Here is a 20,432-nt window from a genome sequence, read left to right on the forward strand (position 1 = left end):
AAACTATGTATAGACTTGCTAACCATTAAATTGAAGTTTTTCTGTAAGGATTTAAATTTGATCATATTTATCCTCATATAATTAGTTACTGTACAAGAGTACAGTGGGTACAGCTGAAATAAACGAGCTCAAGACTGTAGGTAAGGAGTCCATATTTCATGGAAATTAGGACTGACTGAGTTACCACCATTCACATTTTTACAAGTAATTCTTTTGTAGCAGTAGTAGTAATGCTACTATCATTACTACAGTACTACTGTTGCTACTTAATTATCATTGTATAGCATGCTGTTTGATCATAGACCATTCTACTTCAATATTCACAACTCATTATTGCAGTAGAAAATCAAGCACAGACAAGCTTGAAAGGCCCTTAGCTTGCAAGGTAAGCTTCAACAGAAAATGATTGTGTAAAAAGAATATATAAAAAGGAAAGATGAAAAGAATTACCTACAATAAAGATTAATCAATAGAAATGTATACATGAACAACAATACAAATCTGTAGTAGTAATACAATGATGCTTGACATTTTACAGTAGTTTTACAATATTAATAATAGTGTCAGGAAGATGGTTCCAATATTTTAAAGGAGTGAAAGACTACTGGTACTAAGGAAGTAGTGTGATCATGTGGTATCTACACAGCGTGTGGATCTTGGTGCCCACACATCAATTCATTAGATGCAGGTACAAGGGTGCTAATAGACCTTCAGTGAAATAGAGCTAATGGAAGATGGCCAAACAGGTCTTCTTCAGCAGTTACCTAATTCATAAGTACCTTTGCTGTAAAAAACTACCACTTTGAGCAAGACATATCTTTAGCTCTTGATTGAAATATGGATTTGCATACAAATGATGTTTTACTTTAAATTTGTTCCACAACAAACCCATCACTTAAAAATAACCCATTTTGCGGTTGATTTTGAAATTATCCAGGGCACTTAGTCCATTTTAAAACAAAGAAAGCAGTAATTGGTACTACGCATGCATAGGCAGATCTCCAGTTGCCTGTGCTTTCGTAGTCCTAAGCATTACTTTTCCACCACAGCCTTTAATTTTCTATTCTTGAAAATTCTCTTATTCATTTTTCAATCCTTATACATTCCTCATATTGTGTGTTTTTGCTCAGGTGATTAGCCTATTAATTATCGACAGTTGCCTAGAGTCTCGTGTAATTTGAAACAAATTTTGTAGGTGTCATCCTTGTTTGTTCATGTGAATAACTTGCAACTGCTGAATTCTGTACAGTTTTGGTAAATTTCAGTCATACTGATGTTGGTATTTTATCAAATTTGCTTAAGGCTACTTACCTGCCTTTTAAAATTAGCTTTTGTTTGGTTCTTTGAACTTCAGGTTTTGCCTCTCATCTTTAAAATTAAGGTTCCTATAAGACATTTTGAGTTAAGTTTTGTTTTTTCTTATCCTTCACTGTAACTTTGCACTTGCTACTGTATTTGGTTTTTACTAAATTAATAAACCTATTTCGGCACTGGTAGTTCATCAATTTGTGTACAGTAACCTCTATTTACACTAATAGGTTCAATATATAGTTGGGGCTGAGTGGGTTACAGAAGAATGTCTCCTCTTGCAAAACAGCAAAGAACAACTGAAAGAGCTAGTCAAGAGGGGGACTTTGGGATGAGTAAGAGTTCACAGGTGCTTTCTGTAGGGAAAGAGCACATCATAGCTCTCCTTACCTTACAGAGGTGATAGTCCACCAATGAAGTGCTTGAATCACAACAGGAAGACGTCTACCCATGTTGATTAGATGAGTGATGTCCTGGGGCATGGCCATCGCTCAAGAAGCGTTCATGGTCACCATGTGAGGGTTCGTGGCATGTTTCTAAGATCCTGGGAGATGTATTCCAGCCTTGAAAGTCACACTAAAAGCAGTCACACTAAAAGCAAGCAGAAGAGGGCTCGAGTCACTAAGTAGAGAGGCAGGAAGAAGGATATTCTAAAAAAACTTAATGATGGCCATGGGAGAAGCAATTGAAGGCAATGAAATTAGAGTGGCTGACCACCACTGATCATGAATGGCTCTATTCTCACATAAAAAACTTGGACAAAATCTAAAAACACATTGTCCTCAGACATCAAAAAATCACCAGAGAGAGCTGACATGATAAAAAATAAGACTGGTGGAGGTGGAGAGCAACATGAGTGGAGACATAAAGGTAGAAAGATTTGGAGTGACAATGTACATGGAATGAGCACTGCACATTAGACAGAAGAAATGTTGACAAAAGGTGATGATCCCAAGCCCCAGGCACAGAAATACCAATAAAATCACAAGACACCCAGAATGACAGTTACACCAAAGAGCTGAGTTTAAAAAATATTAATGAAGTAAAAATTTATAATAACATTATAACAAAAAGTTTAACAAAATAAATTCACCTCATATGGAGAAGACAACGAAAGGTGCTTCCAATTACGTGTTGCAAAAAGTACTGTGTAAAAAAAAAAAAAAAAAAAATAAAATCAAAATAGTGAATAGAAATAATGACAGCACTAGAAAAATCTTCAGAAGGCATTCCCAGGAAGAGCAACGATGCCTACTCAAGTCACATGAAATAGGGAGCACCATATACAGGTCTGGGGAAGTGCATTATGGGCCTCTCAGTCTGGAACAGTGCTAGTTGGTACGACTGCACCTGATGTATAAGGCTATATATGTTCGATGGTTACATAATGAAACAATAGTAGACATGGATACTGCACAAAGACCAGTACAAAGCTCCAAAAAATCAAAGGAAACTGGCTTGGATGAAAATCTAAACCAGATGGAAATTTGGGCAGAAACAATCAGAGCAGAAAAGAAATTCATTTTGCGCCAAAACCCAAGAAGAATTAGCTGATGTAAAAATTTCAATGATAAAAAGGATACTTACCAGGTAAGTTTATTTTAGATGGGTAATATAACTGAACTATTAAGATTACTTGCTCCCAAAGGAAACTCCTTTGATACTAAAATTTGATTATTTATTAATGGGTGTTACAGACGAGCTACATATATTACTACTTTTATAATGACTTCTTTAATTTACAATGGAACAGTTAAATGAGTCTGCATAACTATTACAGTATAACTACTGATAAACATAGTAAGCTCACAGTCAATAAATTTCAATTTGATGGTACAGTATGATCATTTATCTAAAAAAATAAATATTTTCTTTAAAGACTCTCACTATAGTTGATGTAACCAAAGCATCTAAAACAAAAACAGGCTATAGCCAACATGTAGGTTAGCTAGTTGTGTGTCTAGAAGTTTCAAAGACGCCTCGTTGAAAGAATGGTGAGAAGTGGGCTAGAGTAGCACGGCAAGGAGGTGCTCCACATAAAGGTGATTCTTCCAGTTCACTGCACAAAACTATGAGTTGCTGAAGATATATCTGCAAAAATATATCAATTACACAATAATTGCATTAAATCACCAGTAAGCATTGATTTTATTTTAAGAAAATTAGACTGTCAAACCAAACACTGGGGCACTTCTGGCCATTCAGTGTCTAAGACAGTGAAAAGAAGTTGGACAGCAAGATAAAGAGATCCAACAAATAAATGTGATGAAGTAAGAACTGGGCAAAAACTCCTCAGTTATGTAAACAAGTACATGGTTAAGAAAGGCTGTATATTAAGACTGAAGAAATGAATCAAGATTGGAGTTAAAGGCTAAAAATTGGGTGCAGCTAGGGACCAAAGGGACTCAACAAACATGCTTTAGCAATACCTAGTAAACCACAATGGGTGCACTGACAGCACCACTCTTTGGGAACCAGTAAGCATGGTTGATCATATATATATATATATATATAATCCTTATCTCTATTAAATGCATAAAAACTAACATGAAAGGAGAGATTTTAAACTGACATTTACATATTTTAAACACACAAGCTTTTCATATGACATATTGAATAACTTGAGTCATTAAAACTGTGTGCTTTACCAAATTGGCCCCTCCCCATCTCTAAAGAAAAGTACAAAACTAAATTATCATGAAGATCTTTCATTTGATATATGACATGCCTTTTTACTCATTTCCATTTTGAAAAGAACTAACACTGAAATTTCACCTCAAACTGATCTTGCCATTTCATCATGCACTGAGAACCTTACTACTGGGTTAGCCTGCCAAGGACAAATGATGCAGACAAGTAGTGAATCAAAACACTGATATAACCATTATACAAAAACATGAAAACAATTCCTAACACTGCTCTTTTCACTTCATTAAGCAAAAAGAACCTTAGTCCTGTATTTACACCCCATGACTGAATGATGCAGGTAAGTTGTAGAGGGTTGGAGAGGGTGTATGCTGTTACAACTGTTATGCTATAATGTGGAAATAAACATCTTAACACTGCCCTCATTTTATGTTTTACAAAGAACACTACCCCTAGCTTTGCAACCTACTGGCAATGCAGATTGATAATAAGTGTTAAATATATAAAAATAAATCATAAAAGCAATCCTGACCTATCACTTCATTCTATACTAAGAAACCTGCCCTTAGGTGTTCTGGTGGGTGAACACCAGAGATCTGCAAACTCAGGTATACAAGCACAATCCCAACTCAGCATGTGTAATGCTAGACAATGGCACATCAAATCAATTTAGAAAGTAAAAATAAAAAATAATTTTAAAAATATACTGAACAGAGGGATCCCCTTTATATGGGATGAAGTCAATTGCAAAAATGTTAATTTAGTAATAAAGCCAATTAGTTTGGTATGTGTGAATCAACCAGAGCACCAGCTCAAAGTAAGCTAGTCGGTTCACTGGTTTACATTAAGCATGCCTCATACTTATCAAAGTACATATTGCAAATAAGATGGGCCATGAATGTAGTGAGATGGTCATGGAGGGTAGGTCTGATGCTTGACTCTCCAGACTCTGGGTCAACTAACAGAGATGAACAGAAGTGCAAGGGATTGGCGGGTTACATTAACTTGAGGAAAACATCCTGTGTCTGAGTAAAGTTATGACTGCACTTACGTGCCCATTACTGTAATCATAAAATATCCATAAATAATATAAACTGATCCAGACATGCCAACTTGAAAGATCTTACAAGAAGTCCCACTGCACATTTCCAGTTCATGCCTCACTAGCTCAGCGGGCAAGTCATCATTCCTCAAGGTGACATTTTAAGGTCAATTATGCCGCTGTGCTCCCCAGGAGTACAGTATCTCTGTTGTTTGCCATTACCAATAAAGCCATTCAACTATTTTTTTATACAGCAGCTTTCTTGCCAGTTGTTACAATATTGTGTTGTCATACACAAGTTACAAAATGTGTGTGTGTGAACTATTAGCCTAGGCTAGGTGTCATTTACAATTTCCATTTATGAAACACATCTGTGATAGTAGTTGCCAGTCGTGCTTGACTTACAAACCTAGGTGTTTAAAGGGCAGTATTTCCCCTGTAGTGTTTTATAATCAAACTAAATAGATTTTGTGATATAGAAAGTTCCCCAGTTATCTTTAATAAATCAGGATTTCAGGTGTTAAGGAAATTTATGCATGCGAATCTTCTAACAGGTATACTCTATGGTAGTGACGTCACAGGTGTTGAGAAAAGTTGTGATGCTCTTCTTTTTCCATTGGGAAAATAAAATGTACTGTTTTGTAATGGTGAGCTCTGTCAAACAAATTGAAATCTTAGAGATACTGATTTTATATAAATTGGATACAGTATTCCAATAATTAATTAGTTTATTCATGTACCACTTAACGTAGCCTATAACCTTTACCTGGGAATAGAACAAAAAATTAGTGTTATGAAATGTATAGAAATGCATTGTTTGGGTGTCCATTTAGTTTTCTTAACCCTTTAACACGAAGCCTATTTACAAAAAACGTCTCCCATCATGCAGGCATGTTTAAATTGAAAGTTAGGGCCGAAGCGGAAAAAGTTTTTTCTAAAAAATCACAACACGCTTAGTTTTAAGATTAAGAGTTAATTTTTGGCTCATTTTTGTCATTGCCTGAAGTTTAGTATGCAACCATCGAAATGAAAAATATTATCATATATAAATATTGAATATATGACAGCAAAAAAAAAACGATTCGTATATATTGTATATAAATCGCTGTAAGCAAAACGGTTAAAGCTAATGAGTTAATTTTTTAGTTGTATTGTACATAAAAATCACGATGATTTTGATAACAAATTTTAAAAGCGATCAAAGCTGCACAGAGAAAATATTATCACAAAATAATGCATGAATTAAGGTAACGGACGTAAAAAATGTTTTTTTCAAAAATTCACCATAAATCGAAATATTGTGCTAAGACTTCTGTTTGTTGAAAATGGTTTAGCTAACTGATTGAATATTACTTGACTGGTTAAATGTTTTAGCACAATTGCAGTTTTATCACCATTTATAATTCCCCTTAAAGTTGACCGAGATAGTCGAATTTTTTGACTATCTCGTGATTTATATGAAATGATTGTCAAAACCAATTAAAGCTACAAAATTTATTTGTTGTATTCTACATGAAATTTCGCACATTTCATATCTAAAACTTTATGTAACGACTAATTTAAAACCGGTGCAAAGTATTACGACAACAAGGCGAAAGAATTTCTGTTTATGTTCGGCCAAAGTGCAAGACCGAAGAAAATTTTTCAAAATTCACCATAAATCGAAAATATTGTGCTAGAGACTTCCAATTTATTGCAAAATGAAGTTAAACGATTGAATATTACTAGAATGGGAACATTTTAGCTTGACAATTGCGTTTTTACCATTTTGTAAGCAAAGTTGACCGAATTTTGAAATTTGGCAGTTATATGATTTATGTTAAACATTTCAAAACTGATTTGCTACAACCATGAGCTATATTGTTGTATTCTACATGAAATCGCACATTTTTCATATATAAATAAAAGTTTATATTGTTTTAATGTAAACGATGCAAAACATTTTGACAACATTAACTAAAGAATTTCCGAGATGTTCGGCGATTTACATCAGACGTTCTGAAAAAAATTTTTTAAAAATTCACCATAAATCGAAATATTGTGCTCAGAGACTTGAGTTTGTTGCAAAATGAAATTACATGATTGAATATTTAGACTAGTAGAGTTGTTTGTAGCTTATAATTGCGTTTTTACCATTTGGTCGATTTAAATTTGACCGAAGGTTGAAATTTTAAGCAAGAATCGCATTTATATGAAAATATTTTAAAACTGATAAAAGTTACAAGCATGGGTTATTTTCTGTTGTATTCTACATGAACATTGCAGACATTTCCATATATAAAACTTTATAACTTAATATAAAACAGTGCAAAACATTAACGACAAGCGTGGGCAGAATTTCTGGCACGGACGTGAAAAAGTTTTTTTCAAACATCCTGCATAAATCGAAAAATTGTGCTTAGACCATGTTGGTTGCAAAATGAAGGTAAATGATTGAATATTACTAGATCATAAGGGTTTAACTTAAAATTAGCGTTTTGACCATTTCGGTTAAGTCAAATTAAATCATTGAAATTTTATTGTTGTTTATATGAAAATATTTCCAAACTGATAAAAGCTACAACCATGGGTTGTATTTTGCTGTATTGTACATGAAATTGCGCACATTTTCATATATAAAACCTCATGTAATAAATATAGAACAGCAAAAATTATGACAAAATGACGAAAGAATTTAGAAATTTATGAGTTAGCCACGTGCATTTAAGAGTGATTCAAATTCACCATAAATCGAAATATTGTGCTAGAGACTTCCAATTTTGTTACAAAAAGCCTAGGTACATGATTGAATATTACTAGAACGTAGAGTTTTAAATGACAATTAGCGTTTTCGACCATTCGGTCGAGTCAACTGACCCGAAGGTTGAAATTTTTGTAGGGTCGTGCGGCAGCCTACTATCACCCAACAGACACTTTAGTCGAACGGTATTATACGCCAACTAGGCGTTTAAGTAAGGCATAACATTTTAAAGATCCACAGAAAAGATGCTATTCGTTATGTTGAAACAGTATGGCTGAGCATCAGAATATAGAGGAGAGTATAATGTAGGCATCAAACATCCTACCTCTTTCAGGGATGGTGTGCTTTCTGAATACTAGGTGTGGTGTAATTGACTATTTGTAATCGATTATTTCCCTTACTCTCCAGAAATATATTGTAATTGATTATTTTTTGGTAATAGATTACTTGAAATGATTACTGTATATGTATTTTATATATATATAATATAATATATATATATATATATATGTGTGTATATATATTAGTTCATATAAGATGTATACTGTAATGGCATATTATATTAGATATATATATATATTACATATATAGTATATATATAACAATATAATATATATATATATATATATATATGTAATTAACCCAAACTAATATATATATATAAATATATATTTAATAAAATGTATATATATATATATATATATATATATATATATATACCTATATATAATATATAATATATATATATATATATATATATATATTAAAAACAATTATATACTATTATATACTATATATATATACATATTATATATATATACTATATATATATATATATATATATATATATTATATATACTATATATGTAACATATTATATATATATATATACATATATATATATAAAAACATATATAATTTGTATATCACCATTATATATAAATTATATATATATGCCCTATATATATATATATATATATATATATAACTACAGTGACCCCTAGTTTATGGGAGATAGGTTCCAAGACCAGGGCAGCGATAATTGAAATTCCAGCAGAACTCCAGACAGCATATTTATTTATTTAATGAAGTAGCTATACCTTGTATTTCATTATTTAGTATACATCATATAAATTTAAGGCTTTATAAACCCTCCCCACAGAGAATCTTTATAAACCTTTCCACACTTATAAACACTTCCTATGCACTTAAACACTGTATTACTATTTTTGATCTCTATCACCGTAGTATGCATAAAAGAAGATTGTCCCATATTTGTAATATTTATGTTCTGAGTAATCAGCTGACTTAAGCTGCTCACTACTACCGAACAGAATTAGGAAAATAATTTTTGGGTCCACTTAAAAAACAAATTTAAATGAAATTATTTTAATTTGTACATAAAAGTTTATGATACAAATTCATATTTCAACAGAGCATATGAATATATATAGTTCAGCTGTGGAACTGGTGTACAGCACAGTAGCATAAGGGCGACCAAGTCTGTGACTTTGACAAGCTGGGGATGAGAATTATACAGTATCCTTGAGTTGCTTAAGTATGAAATTCGGATTTAATTATTTTATGCAGTGATTAAATATGAAACATCAACAGTGATAAGATATTCACTTGTGTACCAATCACGTCCTTGTCCGAGTGCCTGTGGGTATATCTGAAGCTTCAGTCATGGCGGCGTCCGGTCTATGTTGTTCTTCAACTGATGAAACAAACGCCAGTTTCCGCATAAAAACTGCAGATATGGCGGTACTTTTAATTTTCATTTTGATGAATATTTCTGAAAAATCCAGCGATGCAGATGCCGGCAAAAGTTGAAGCCTTCCTGATGTGGCAATTAATCAGTGTATATATATATATATATATATATATATATATATATATATATATAAATAATTATATATAAATAATTATAATCATAATATAATATATATATATATAAATATAACATCACAATATATATATAAAAGGATTTTGACAAAGGAAAAATCTATTTCTGAGGGGCCCGTGTCACCTGGTGAAATAACCATTCAGCACTAATTTCTAGGTAATTCCGTTTTTTGATACCAGAGAAAAGCTAAATGTAAAGCTGGGGTTACTACCCCAGAGCGAGCTCAAGAAGAGTCGTATATGGTAAAGGTGAGATTGTCACAATCACACGGACCTGCCCCATAAAAATTCCTCAATGTCAAAGTCCCAACAAGAGAAGTGCCGATACAAGCCCATGCTACTACTGCGGACTGTACACAAGGCAACACTAGTCGCATTCCATGTTAGCACCCACCCCCTAGAATGATGTTTACCATGGGAGGGAGAGAATGAAAACGGTGGGTCTGGGGTGATATACCCCTGGTAGCCGATTTTCCTTTGTCAAAATCCTTTTTCTGGATCGGGACCTGTCAGCTGGGTGAAATTATAACAGAGTAAATAAATATCATTCTTATGCTATTAAAGACTTTAAACAGAGATCGTTGAAAACTAGAGGAGAATTTACCTGAACATTAGTAAGGTCCCAGAAATTCATGTAATGAAAATAATGTAAGTGGCCACCGTCTAAGAGCACAGAGCTTTGATTGAACCTGAATAGGTTTGTATTAAGAAAATACTTGCTGTCTAATAGCAGAACACAATGACAGTAACCCCCTCCCCCTTTTCCAAATAAAGAGAGGACCTGACAAAATTACAGGTCCTGTCTAAAAGCTCTGTAAGGAGAAAACTGGGCACAGAGACAGACCTTGTGAAAGGGGAGTACTTTCCAAGGTGACCACCGAAAATGAGGACCTTCAACTGTAGATAGAAAGTTGAAGTGAGGAATTCCATGAACACTACCCTGATTAGAAACCAAAATTTGGTTTCAGCTAGACAGGGCAGACAGTACAGGAAAACTAGCACTAGAAGCTGTTTGATTAAAAATTTAGGTCTTCCCCAACAAGGAAGGGTAAGAAAAAGATGATTGTTGGTTACCGAAGCTAACTCGATACATTACTCAAAGACCAGGAAACTGAATGTGGATGAGTACTGGTTCAGATTTAACACAGACCTTAGGTTGAAAGTTAAGGCCTGTGAGTCTGTTCCAACAAAACACTTTCCTCCCAGGAGGCCAATGCGGCTGCATCATTACTGTAGCTCAAAAACTATGAAGAGTGCTAGTTACTTAACTGCAGAACCATACTGCAGTAGGGTAGGATCCTTGACTGATTTTAGGAAAACAGTAATAACAGGACCAATATCAGTTTCTCCTAAAACTGTAAAATTCACAAAGACCACAAAGCAGGCACCAGAACTTTGAGGAGGCTGATGGCTGAGTTTATACCAGTAGTGGCAGCTTGATAGTTTGTGGTTGAATTGGGTTGCAAACAGACCTACTTCTAGGCCAGGAAAAGATCACAAGACTACCTGAATGACGCCCGCCTGGACTATTCCGACACCAGGGGAGGCCTGGATAGGGAAAATGTAGTGACCTTTGGACCCCTGCGAGAAGGGTGGCAGACAGAGGCACTTGTGTCTGCTGGTTATGGAGAAGAATGAACCATAACCTGAATGATGCAACTGAGTTCAACCCACTTTGTTTACGCAGCGCACTATTGCCGCTTTGTTCAGAACCAGCCGAAATGAATCCTCTTTGGGAGGAAGAAGTTTCCAAGACAGAAGACTGCCACAGCCCTCCAAAGCGCTTGATATGGAAACTGTCGGAACGTGACCGACTAAGTTCCATGTACTTCATGGGGCCAAAATATCCACCCCACCTCAGAGAGGTGGCGGTGTGGAATACTGAGGCCAGAGGGGAAAGCTGAGAGGAACCGACTTCGATAAGCCCTTGACAGTTGTTCAAGGCCGAGGCCATTATTCAAATAGGAGGAATCAGGAGACACGTCCTGACTCGATACCCGATTATAAACTCAGCTTTGACTTCAGAAGGAGAACCGTCACTGAAGCAAACTGGAGAGAGCCAAGACCTTTTCTGGCACGGCGAGAGGCATGCTTGTGTTGATGAAATGTTTGGTTGCCCTTGCTATCTCTTTCCGCCACTGGATTCACAACTACTGAAGGCTACCCTCCGGGGTGGGACTCCTTCCTGTGTACTTAGAAGCCCAGAGACTCTAGAGAACCGATTATAATGACCGGCACCCTCAGGCAATTCCACGCTGGGTGCCCAAACGAGCCAGGCAACTAGATAGCGGCCAGCATAGCCTTCTAATACCGGGAGCTGTTGAATCCACGGTATTGTTCAAACTGGCAAAGATTCTGGGGCTGCAAAGAGGAGGGCATGAACCTGAAGGGTACGCCTGCTCCCGAGTCTGAATCCCAAGAAGGAGGAACCTTCCTGCAACTAAGATGCAGAAAGGAAGGCCGGAAAGGTCTATAGAGGTGGTTACGACTCACCGGGAGCAGTAGGATCCGAATCAACAAGACTATAAGCAACCGAGACTTTACGCATTGAATGAGGAAAATAAACGGGACACGCCTCGAAAAAACTTTCCAGTGGAAGGAAACTTCCTTGGCAGACTGAAAAAGCCTGACAGGCCATTCCCACAGTCCTCCAGACCCGGCCAGTAACTGGACCGAACCTGATTGGGGAGGGGACAAACAGTCCAGCTCCACCCGGCCTTGATAACTATACTCTGGGCCCAGGGACTGAAGTTCCAGTGGCCCTTAAAATGGTACAGCCTCCCACCCATGTGAGAAATACTACTGGGAGGAGGCTTGATTGCTTGCTGCCTCCCACTGGAGAGGAGCAGGATACTTCCCTGCTCTATGATAACCCCGAGTTCAGAGCCTCTGGTAGAATGTCTAGGAAAATTCCTTCCTGGATTTTCGTATGAAAAAGAAAAACCGGCGGAGGCACATGGGGGGAGGCAGAGACACATCGGGGAGGCAGAGACACATGGGGAAGTTACAAGGGGCTGATGTGTTGGCTGAACCCACACACTGAGGTGGAGGCTGGGAGTGAGAGGCTGACGGCTGTCCAGGGGCAGGAACCTGAAGAGCCTGCACCACCGCTGAGCAGGGGGGCTTTGAACTGTTGATGAACTTTTTGCCGGACTTGGGATAGGGCCCGGCAAGATCAGATTGTTTCGCGCGTAGGGTAGACACCCACGAACGGAGGCTCTGATTAACATTAGTAGCCCCGACAGACCGTGAACAACGCCCACCTGGGGAAAAGATTAATTCTCCAGGTGAAACTGTTCATAAGACTTATCGGCTCAAGGCGGAACGTGGCTGAAAAATGTGTTTTCAGCTGTCCATCCCGGACTGATGAAATAAAGCGGACCTGCAGAAAACCTGACAAGAGAGATTTTATCAGGACCGGAAACAACTAACCCCATTATATACCACAAACATTGTTTCTGTTAAAGTCAAAGAGTTCCAGGACCTGGCAAGCCGTGTTTACACCCTGTTTCAGCTTCCGGGAATTGACTCCGAAGCTTAGGGAGCTGTATGCTGAATAAATTAGAAGCGTAGTCCGGGGTTAGGGAAGATTCATTGTGAACGGTTCTGGATATCTGGCTCCCGAAATGCGCGGCAGCGTTTATTTTGAAACAAGCCTGTTGATAAGAGGGGCTACATTAGAGCACAAGGGTAGTGAAGCAGGTCTCAAAGAGAGCAGTAAGACCCCAGCTGGCGTGAACTTAAATTCCTCCGCCTGCCACTCCGTTAGAATTCGGGAGACGATGTGCCCAGCCTAGGGAAGATGAGGCCCCTTAAAGGGATCTTGCAGATAGATACCATGCTCCTTCTGCCAGTCTGGGGAAAACCCGGATAAGGGATACCAGGCGGGAAGGGAAGAAATGCAATTCACTTCAACCTCCGTGCCCACACCGAGATGGGAGAGGGTGCCTTCATGCTGGGAAGCATAAAGGGTTAGGCACCAAAGGTTCTGCAGACCGGCGGAAAAGAGGTGGAGGTGTCCAGAACGATAGAATTCGGGCGAGCAGGATTTGGCAGGTGATCCGTTGATAATGAGTCCTGAGATTAATCTCTTTGGGATTTAAGCTCCTGGGAAAGGGAAGGCACGGACCATGAGGTAGATAGATAGTTAGATAGTTTGATAGGTTGTCAATGACCTCATATCAGGCTCCTTATAAGGAGACCCGTAAAAGAGTCTGCAACAAGGAAGGAGGGGGGGTAACCGCCTTGCTTTGGATTGGGCCGTGTCCCTTTCAGAAGATCGAGGCCTAACTCACGTGGACGGCACCGACTAGAGATCCGAGACGTCCTCGAGGGGCCCGAGCGGGTCTTCTTGGTTTAAAAAGGTCTTTCTTGACTGATTTCACCTTAGGGACGGTAGACCAGAACCGTTGAAAAGGGATGGGATGAGCCCTAAAGGAAAAGTTTTCTAAATTTGAGCTGCTTAAAAGGTTTGCCTTGACTTATTCCCGCACCAACTTATCGCCCGGACGATGTTCACAGGTTCGAGAACGAGACTGAAGGCCAAATTCTTCAGAAAAACTCTCCGAAACAGTTAATTTATTTTTAAGAGGACCGGGTCAACTTTGACTCCGTAAACAAAGGGCAGCAACTTCTTCAGCAACTGACATTGAGAACCGGCGCCAAGAAAGGAACATTACAAATGTCCACCGAAGGACATAGGAATTTCCGACTCTACGCTTCCTTGAAGCTGCCGACCCCGACTAGAGAGTGTGGAAGTAAGAGCACGAGACTTGCCGGCGGCCTCAGGGAGGGGGAAATTGACCCAAACACCGACAGAGCAACTATTAATAAGTCATACGATGGAGTTTGGCGAAGGAAACCGAGGTGTATATGAAACCTACCGATTCGCGAGAATCTCGCCTGGAGACGGAGTTTGGCGGAGGGGAAATCGATAGGTGTATGAAATCTACCGATTCACCTGAGAATCTCCCCGGAGAGAGCCCAAACACCGGAAAGAGCAACTATTAATAAACCATATGAGGCGAGTTTGACGGAGGTAAAACCAACAGGTGTATATGAAAACCTTGAATCATCAGGTAGCCTGCTCGGAGAGAGCATAGCATAACGCAAACCTGCTGGGTGCCAACGACTAATAATAAAGCCATAGTGGCGTTTGGCGGAGATAAACCGACAGGTGTAAATAAAACCTACGATTCATCAAGCAGCCTGCTCGGAGAGGAGCATAGCGTACTTCACAACCTTCCGAGCCAAAAATAAGCCATGAGCGGAGTTTGACGGAGATAAAACCGACAGGTGTATATAAAACCCTCGGGGTCATCAAGTAGTCTGCTCGGGAGAGCATAGCGTACTCACAACCTTCCGTGCCAAACTATAAATTCTCCAACACAGACTGCGCACCGAATGGGAATCTATAGACTCCGTGCCCGCTGGCTTGTTGCAGGATAGCCGGAGCATTCCTGCACTTCTACAAAACCAGCTGAACGATGAGAAATGGGCATGCTGGAACGGATGCGGAGCAGAGTACCCGTAGCAGCGACTTAGCCTAGTCAGACCAGGAAACCCGGAGAAAACCGGAGAAAACCGAACTAACAGGACAAATCTCATAGACACAAAAACAGAGTCAACAGAACATTCCGAGCACTATGTTTTAACAATATGTGACGGATACAAACATAGTGGAAGGTTATTGTTCGAAGTGGCGCACAAGAGCCAAGAGAGGAAAACCCCGGAGGAGGATATCCTGAATGGAAGTGATAGCGTGGGGGAATAAACGCCATCGCAAACATTATAACCGCTGGAGCAGCAAGCAGAGAACGCCAACAAGATAATGAAACACCAACAGGTAGTAGCAAAATGGAGGGGAACGCCAAAGTAAATAAAACAGAAGACAGTTGGGTGGGAAAACGCTAACTGGCCTGCGTATGAGATCCCAAAGTGAGGTGAGAACATGTAGGAAGCAACACGAGGGAAAGAGTCGCGTAAAGGAAGGAGGAAGGATAGGCCAGGAGGTTGGTAAATCAAAGTAGCAAACAGGTGGGGGGACAGCACTCCTCGGCGCCCAGAGATCCTCATAGATCCCCTCACTATGTGAGCTGTGTTGCCACAAGAGCGAGAAAAGGGAGAGGAAGGCAAAACCTCTAATGCCAGGAGCAAAGAAAGGTAAAAGGAGTGTGAACAGGAGTGGGGAGGAGCACTCCCGGTCACCTCCAGGGTCAGAGGTGCCAACCGATGTCAGACACACCGAGTGAACAACCAATCAATGCAGAGGAGGGGATGAAGCTACAGCACAAAAACAGGATAATTGCTCTCAAGCCTTGGAAAGTTAACAAACCTTGAAAACGAACCAAGAGAGAGAGCAAAGGTAAAAAGGGAAAGGGATTCTCGATACAACAAAAAATAATATATATAGCCGGTAAAGGAGTGTGAACAGGAGGAGAGCACTCCCGGTCACCTTGGTAAGCAACCCAAGAAGGATTGAACTAGGATAGCTACGAGAAACCTCGCTATTCCAGCTTAACCTATTAGGAACATTAGCCTAAGTGAAAAGTCAAACAGGGGAGAGGGTGGATGAAGTACATATCCGCCAAAAAACCAAACAAAGGAAGCACCAGACATAAAACACATATGTATAGAACAAGATCACAGACATGAAACTCATACGTGCAGATCGAGATCGCCCCTCTCCTCACCATTTTTCCCCGAAGGGAAAAAGTGCTGAGCCAACCCCAGCCTAACCTCAACTGAGGCGATGCAAAGGAAGGGCCTGGAGAGGGATAAGCTAACTAATAACCCAAATAATGCATAATAAAACAAAAATTTTCTATAAGGTACATGTAGGAGGATAGGGCAGGCCCAACACGACATGAACGTGAAGGAAATGGCCACCTCCAGTTAAAATGAAAGCACCCAAAATAATCAACAAATTCAAAAGCATCCGAACACAAGGTCAAAACTTAAATGTACCAAATGAAATCATGTTCCCATAAGCTTTGAGAAGTGAGAGTCTAAAATAAAGGCAAAAAAAGCCAAATAATAAGCAACAGTCCTAGGAACCACGTAGTTTAAACAGCAAGACAGCACTTGACCAGCAGGGAACACAAAATTCACAAAAAAATAAAACTGTAAAAACAAAGTAAAACCGTAACAGTACCAATGAAAATAAAATTTAAAAGCTAAGAAAGAAGGGACAAATTAAGGCATAATGAAACCATGAAAATAGCGAATGGGCCCGAGGGTAGCTCGAGTAGCTAAACGCTAAACATCACTTCTCATAGTAAAGGTACAGAACAAACATAAAATTAATCAAACCCATTAAAGTTAGGAATCATTAATTGGGAATATATCCCAAACAAAAGTATACAAATAAATAACACAAAAAACATGCCGACCCAAGACCAGAGAAGTCATGAGACGATCGTGAGAGGAGATCGAGACGGGCGTTATAAATTCCTTTAATTATTTAACCAAAGGAAAATAAGGAGCCTCAATCAAAAAAAAACAAAAAACACTGGTACAGTCAAGTTGTTGAAGAAGAAGAACCTTGCAGATGCCATAAAATGCCAAATAGAGTTACAAAATAAAGAAGCACAACGAAATTACGCAGAACGAAATCGCATGCTAAAAATGGAATGAGACTAGTGTTGCCTTGTGTACAGTCATGAGTAGTGCATGGGCTTATATTGGCACCTCTCTCTTTGGGACTTTTGACATTGGGGAATCTTTATAGGCAGGGTCCACGTGGTTTGCACAATCTCACCTTTTACCATATACGACTCCATTTCTTGAGCTCGCTCAAATAGTAACCCCAGCTTTACATTTAGCTTTTCTCTGGTATTTAGCAATGGAATTACCCTGTGAAATTAGTGCTGAATGGATTATTTCACCGCTGACACGGGTCCTCATCCAGAAATGACTTATGGCAACTTATTACCTCAGCAAGGGAGAGACATCGCTCAGTATGCCTTGAGATTTCAGAGGAAGATGTACTGCCTCTTTAGTTACAAGAATCTCTTTTATTTATTTGCTCATAAATATATCTAGGATTTCTTGGTTTTAGTTCTTGTTCTTATAATAGTATGTCAGCCATAATTGTAATCTTGCAAAGAAACATTAGAAAAACATGTATACCTCACAAAAGTTACTGCATTTTATCTGAGTAAATCTCAAATATTTTACAAAAATTTATCGAATTTATACTGATTTTAGATCTTATTCGCCAGGATACTGGCCAATTATAATTTTGCAAAATAAATAAATTATTACAATAAACATGCATAAATTGGTAAATTTAATATATTTTATGAGGTTCGGTAAAAGAGGCCCATACAGAGTTGTAACATGTGCAAACCTCCCAGATTCGCAGATGTCATGATTCGCAGACTCACCTATTCACAGATTTCTCTATGAAATGTATATACACATTCAAAAAAAATTCGCCCGTTCGCAGTATTTTTCACTGAGAAATATTCACTAATTACTGTATTTTCATATCATTTTCATGACTAAATGAACTTTTTGTGATAAAACTATTAAAATACTCAGGAACCCAGGTAGTGCTCGAGTTGTGATAATTCGCCTTACAATAATTCGATTTTGCAATGGGGTAAGCAATTAACACTGATATGACAATATTTATAAAATATTTTTAAATTTCACGCGGGCGCAGCAGGCAGCATACAATCAGGCAGAGAGAGAGAGACCAAATTACAATAGACCAACTTCTTTCCTTCCATCTCTTCATCCCATCTTCTAGTTAAAAAAGTAAAAGAGAATGATAAAACTATTGTTAGTAATGTTATACTTTTGCGTAAATGCATACAGCCATAAACAAACGAACAAGAAACTGTTGTTTTGCTTATAACCAAATTGGATAACAACAGCCGTTCTGCTTGTATTTCAACCATCATACAGTAGTAAACAATTACCGTAGTTATAGTACAAATGACATTAATTAGAATAGGACTGACATATTTTTACATTATACCCTTATCTGGTATGGATAAAAGATCGGCAAGGAAATATACTCTTAAATTTAAGCTGCAAGAAGTTGTAGCTGAAGCTGAGAAAACAATGTTCAAGCTGCTAATGACTATAAATTATCATGCATCAGTAACATGGATGAAATTTGACCATAATTACAACTGGAGAGAACGTATTTTAATCAAAACTACTGGGCATGAACGAACACATATTACTGCTATTTTTAGGCCAATAAACAATAAATATGTAAAGCTCATATTATGATGAAATTGTAAGAGCCCGTCGCCGTCTCTTCCAAACAATCAGACGTTACCCACGTCTTGGGGGAGAGTATTTGTAAGAGCCCGACGCTGTCTCTTCCAGACACGCGTGTGTTCGTCAATCGTCATACATCAGAGTGGACAGGACAAAGCAAGCGTCTTGTTTTCTTTCTCTGGCAGAACGCAATTTCAACCATATAATATTTCCGGCTGTTTCTCCCTAACCATTGTTGTCTCAATTTGTGTACAATCACCACTACTTGCATTGCCATGCAAGCATTCTAATCATGTACCCATAATGTTCCACCGAATCTTCTGTACCAAACTGTATGTGTGTTTCTGTTTGTGAAGACGCCAAACGTCTCTCTATTTCACATATATTATGCTACTGCATTGTATTCATTAATCTGTCTTGAATCTCAAGCAATTGGCCATATGTAGAATTTCCTGGCTTTCCACTGATGTATGTTTCATCACTGTATGTTAATCATGTCTCTTGATATCGCCATCTGTTTGTCTGCCGACAAACACAGATGTCTGAATCTTTTATCTCTGTTTTACCTGTCTGTGTGTAGACGCTACATTACCGCTCGCACGCATCAATAACATCTCTGAAGATTCTGTACATTTATCTCAGTAAGGAACTACCAATAAACCAGTAAACACCCAGCCAGTATGTCGCTCAATCCCTAGTCCTTACAGAATAAAGTGAAAATAGCAAACGGAATCTTGATTTTTTTTTATACACAAAACAAACATGCCCCAAAACAGCCAACATCATCTATTAATGAAAAAATAGCTAAATTAATGTCACAATGAGACGTCTTCAAGTTATATTTCGACTTAAAAACACTTCATATCACGAAAAATAACCTTTCTCCATATAAGTAAAGTATCTAGAAATTCATTTATGCTAACTAGAAGCAAGAAAATAATTCTGAACTGAGTTGAATACAGTGAAATAAACTTACTGCATAATCGATTTCCAAAGCAAGACATTGATCGCTACGATCGCAATTTATAATATAAGAGCAATGTAAGAATATATACAATATTATCGGATACAGTGAATTAACGCATAACATTTTAAAAGATCCATGGAAATGATGCATATTCATTATGTTGATGTTTTTATAATATGATATTAATATGTGAATATAGAGAACAGTATAATGTAGGCTAGGCTACCGTATATGTATACGATATACCATAGTGTGTGTTGAATTATCATAAGTCACTCTTCATGAACCTCCAGAATTAGCTGATATTAATAATTATAGTACTATACTGTATACGAAGGGTAAGTCAAAAAGTTCCAGGAAAAATTGTTGAATGATGTATTTACACAGGAATGAAACAACCCAAATACTTGGTAAACAATTATCTGTGATGTAGTGATCCATATAGACTTGTTACCTCAGTCATCCTCTTGCTACCGTGGTGTTAACATCTGCTTCAGAAAAGTAACTTCTTGAACCCATGGAAAATAAAAATTTTGAGATGAGAGCTAACATCAAGTTCCTGACCAAGCTTGATTGGAAACCAAGAA

At 38.0% G+C, this 20,432-nt stretch overlaps 1 protein-coding gene across 1 annotated transcript in view; it reads right to left on the reverse strand.

Moving 5' to 3' along the window:
* Window positions 1–2,964: 2,964 nt before the first annotated feature.
* Window positions 2,965–20,432, reverse strand: part of LOC136835961 (kinesin-like protein Klp98A) — a 130,418-nt gene continuing 112,950 nt past the window's right edge. Inside the window, 1 exon segment of the mRNA XM_067099864.1 lies at window positions 2,965–3,399. Within this exon segment, the coding sequence (XP_066955965.1) occupies window positions 3,253–3,399 (147 nt within the window). The 3' untranslated portion in view covers window positions 2,965–3,252.

Source organism: Macrobrachium rosenbergii, chromosome 55 (genome assembly GCF_040412425.1).
Source record: "Macrobrachium rosenbergii isolate ZJJX-2024 chromosome 55, ASM4041242v1, whole genome shotgun sequence".
In the NCBI taxonomy this organism is placed as follows: domain Eukaryota; kingdom Metazoa; phylum Arthropoda; class Malacostraca; order Decapoda; family Palaemonidae; genus Macrobrachium; species Macrobrachium rosenbergii.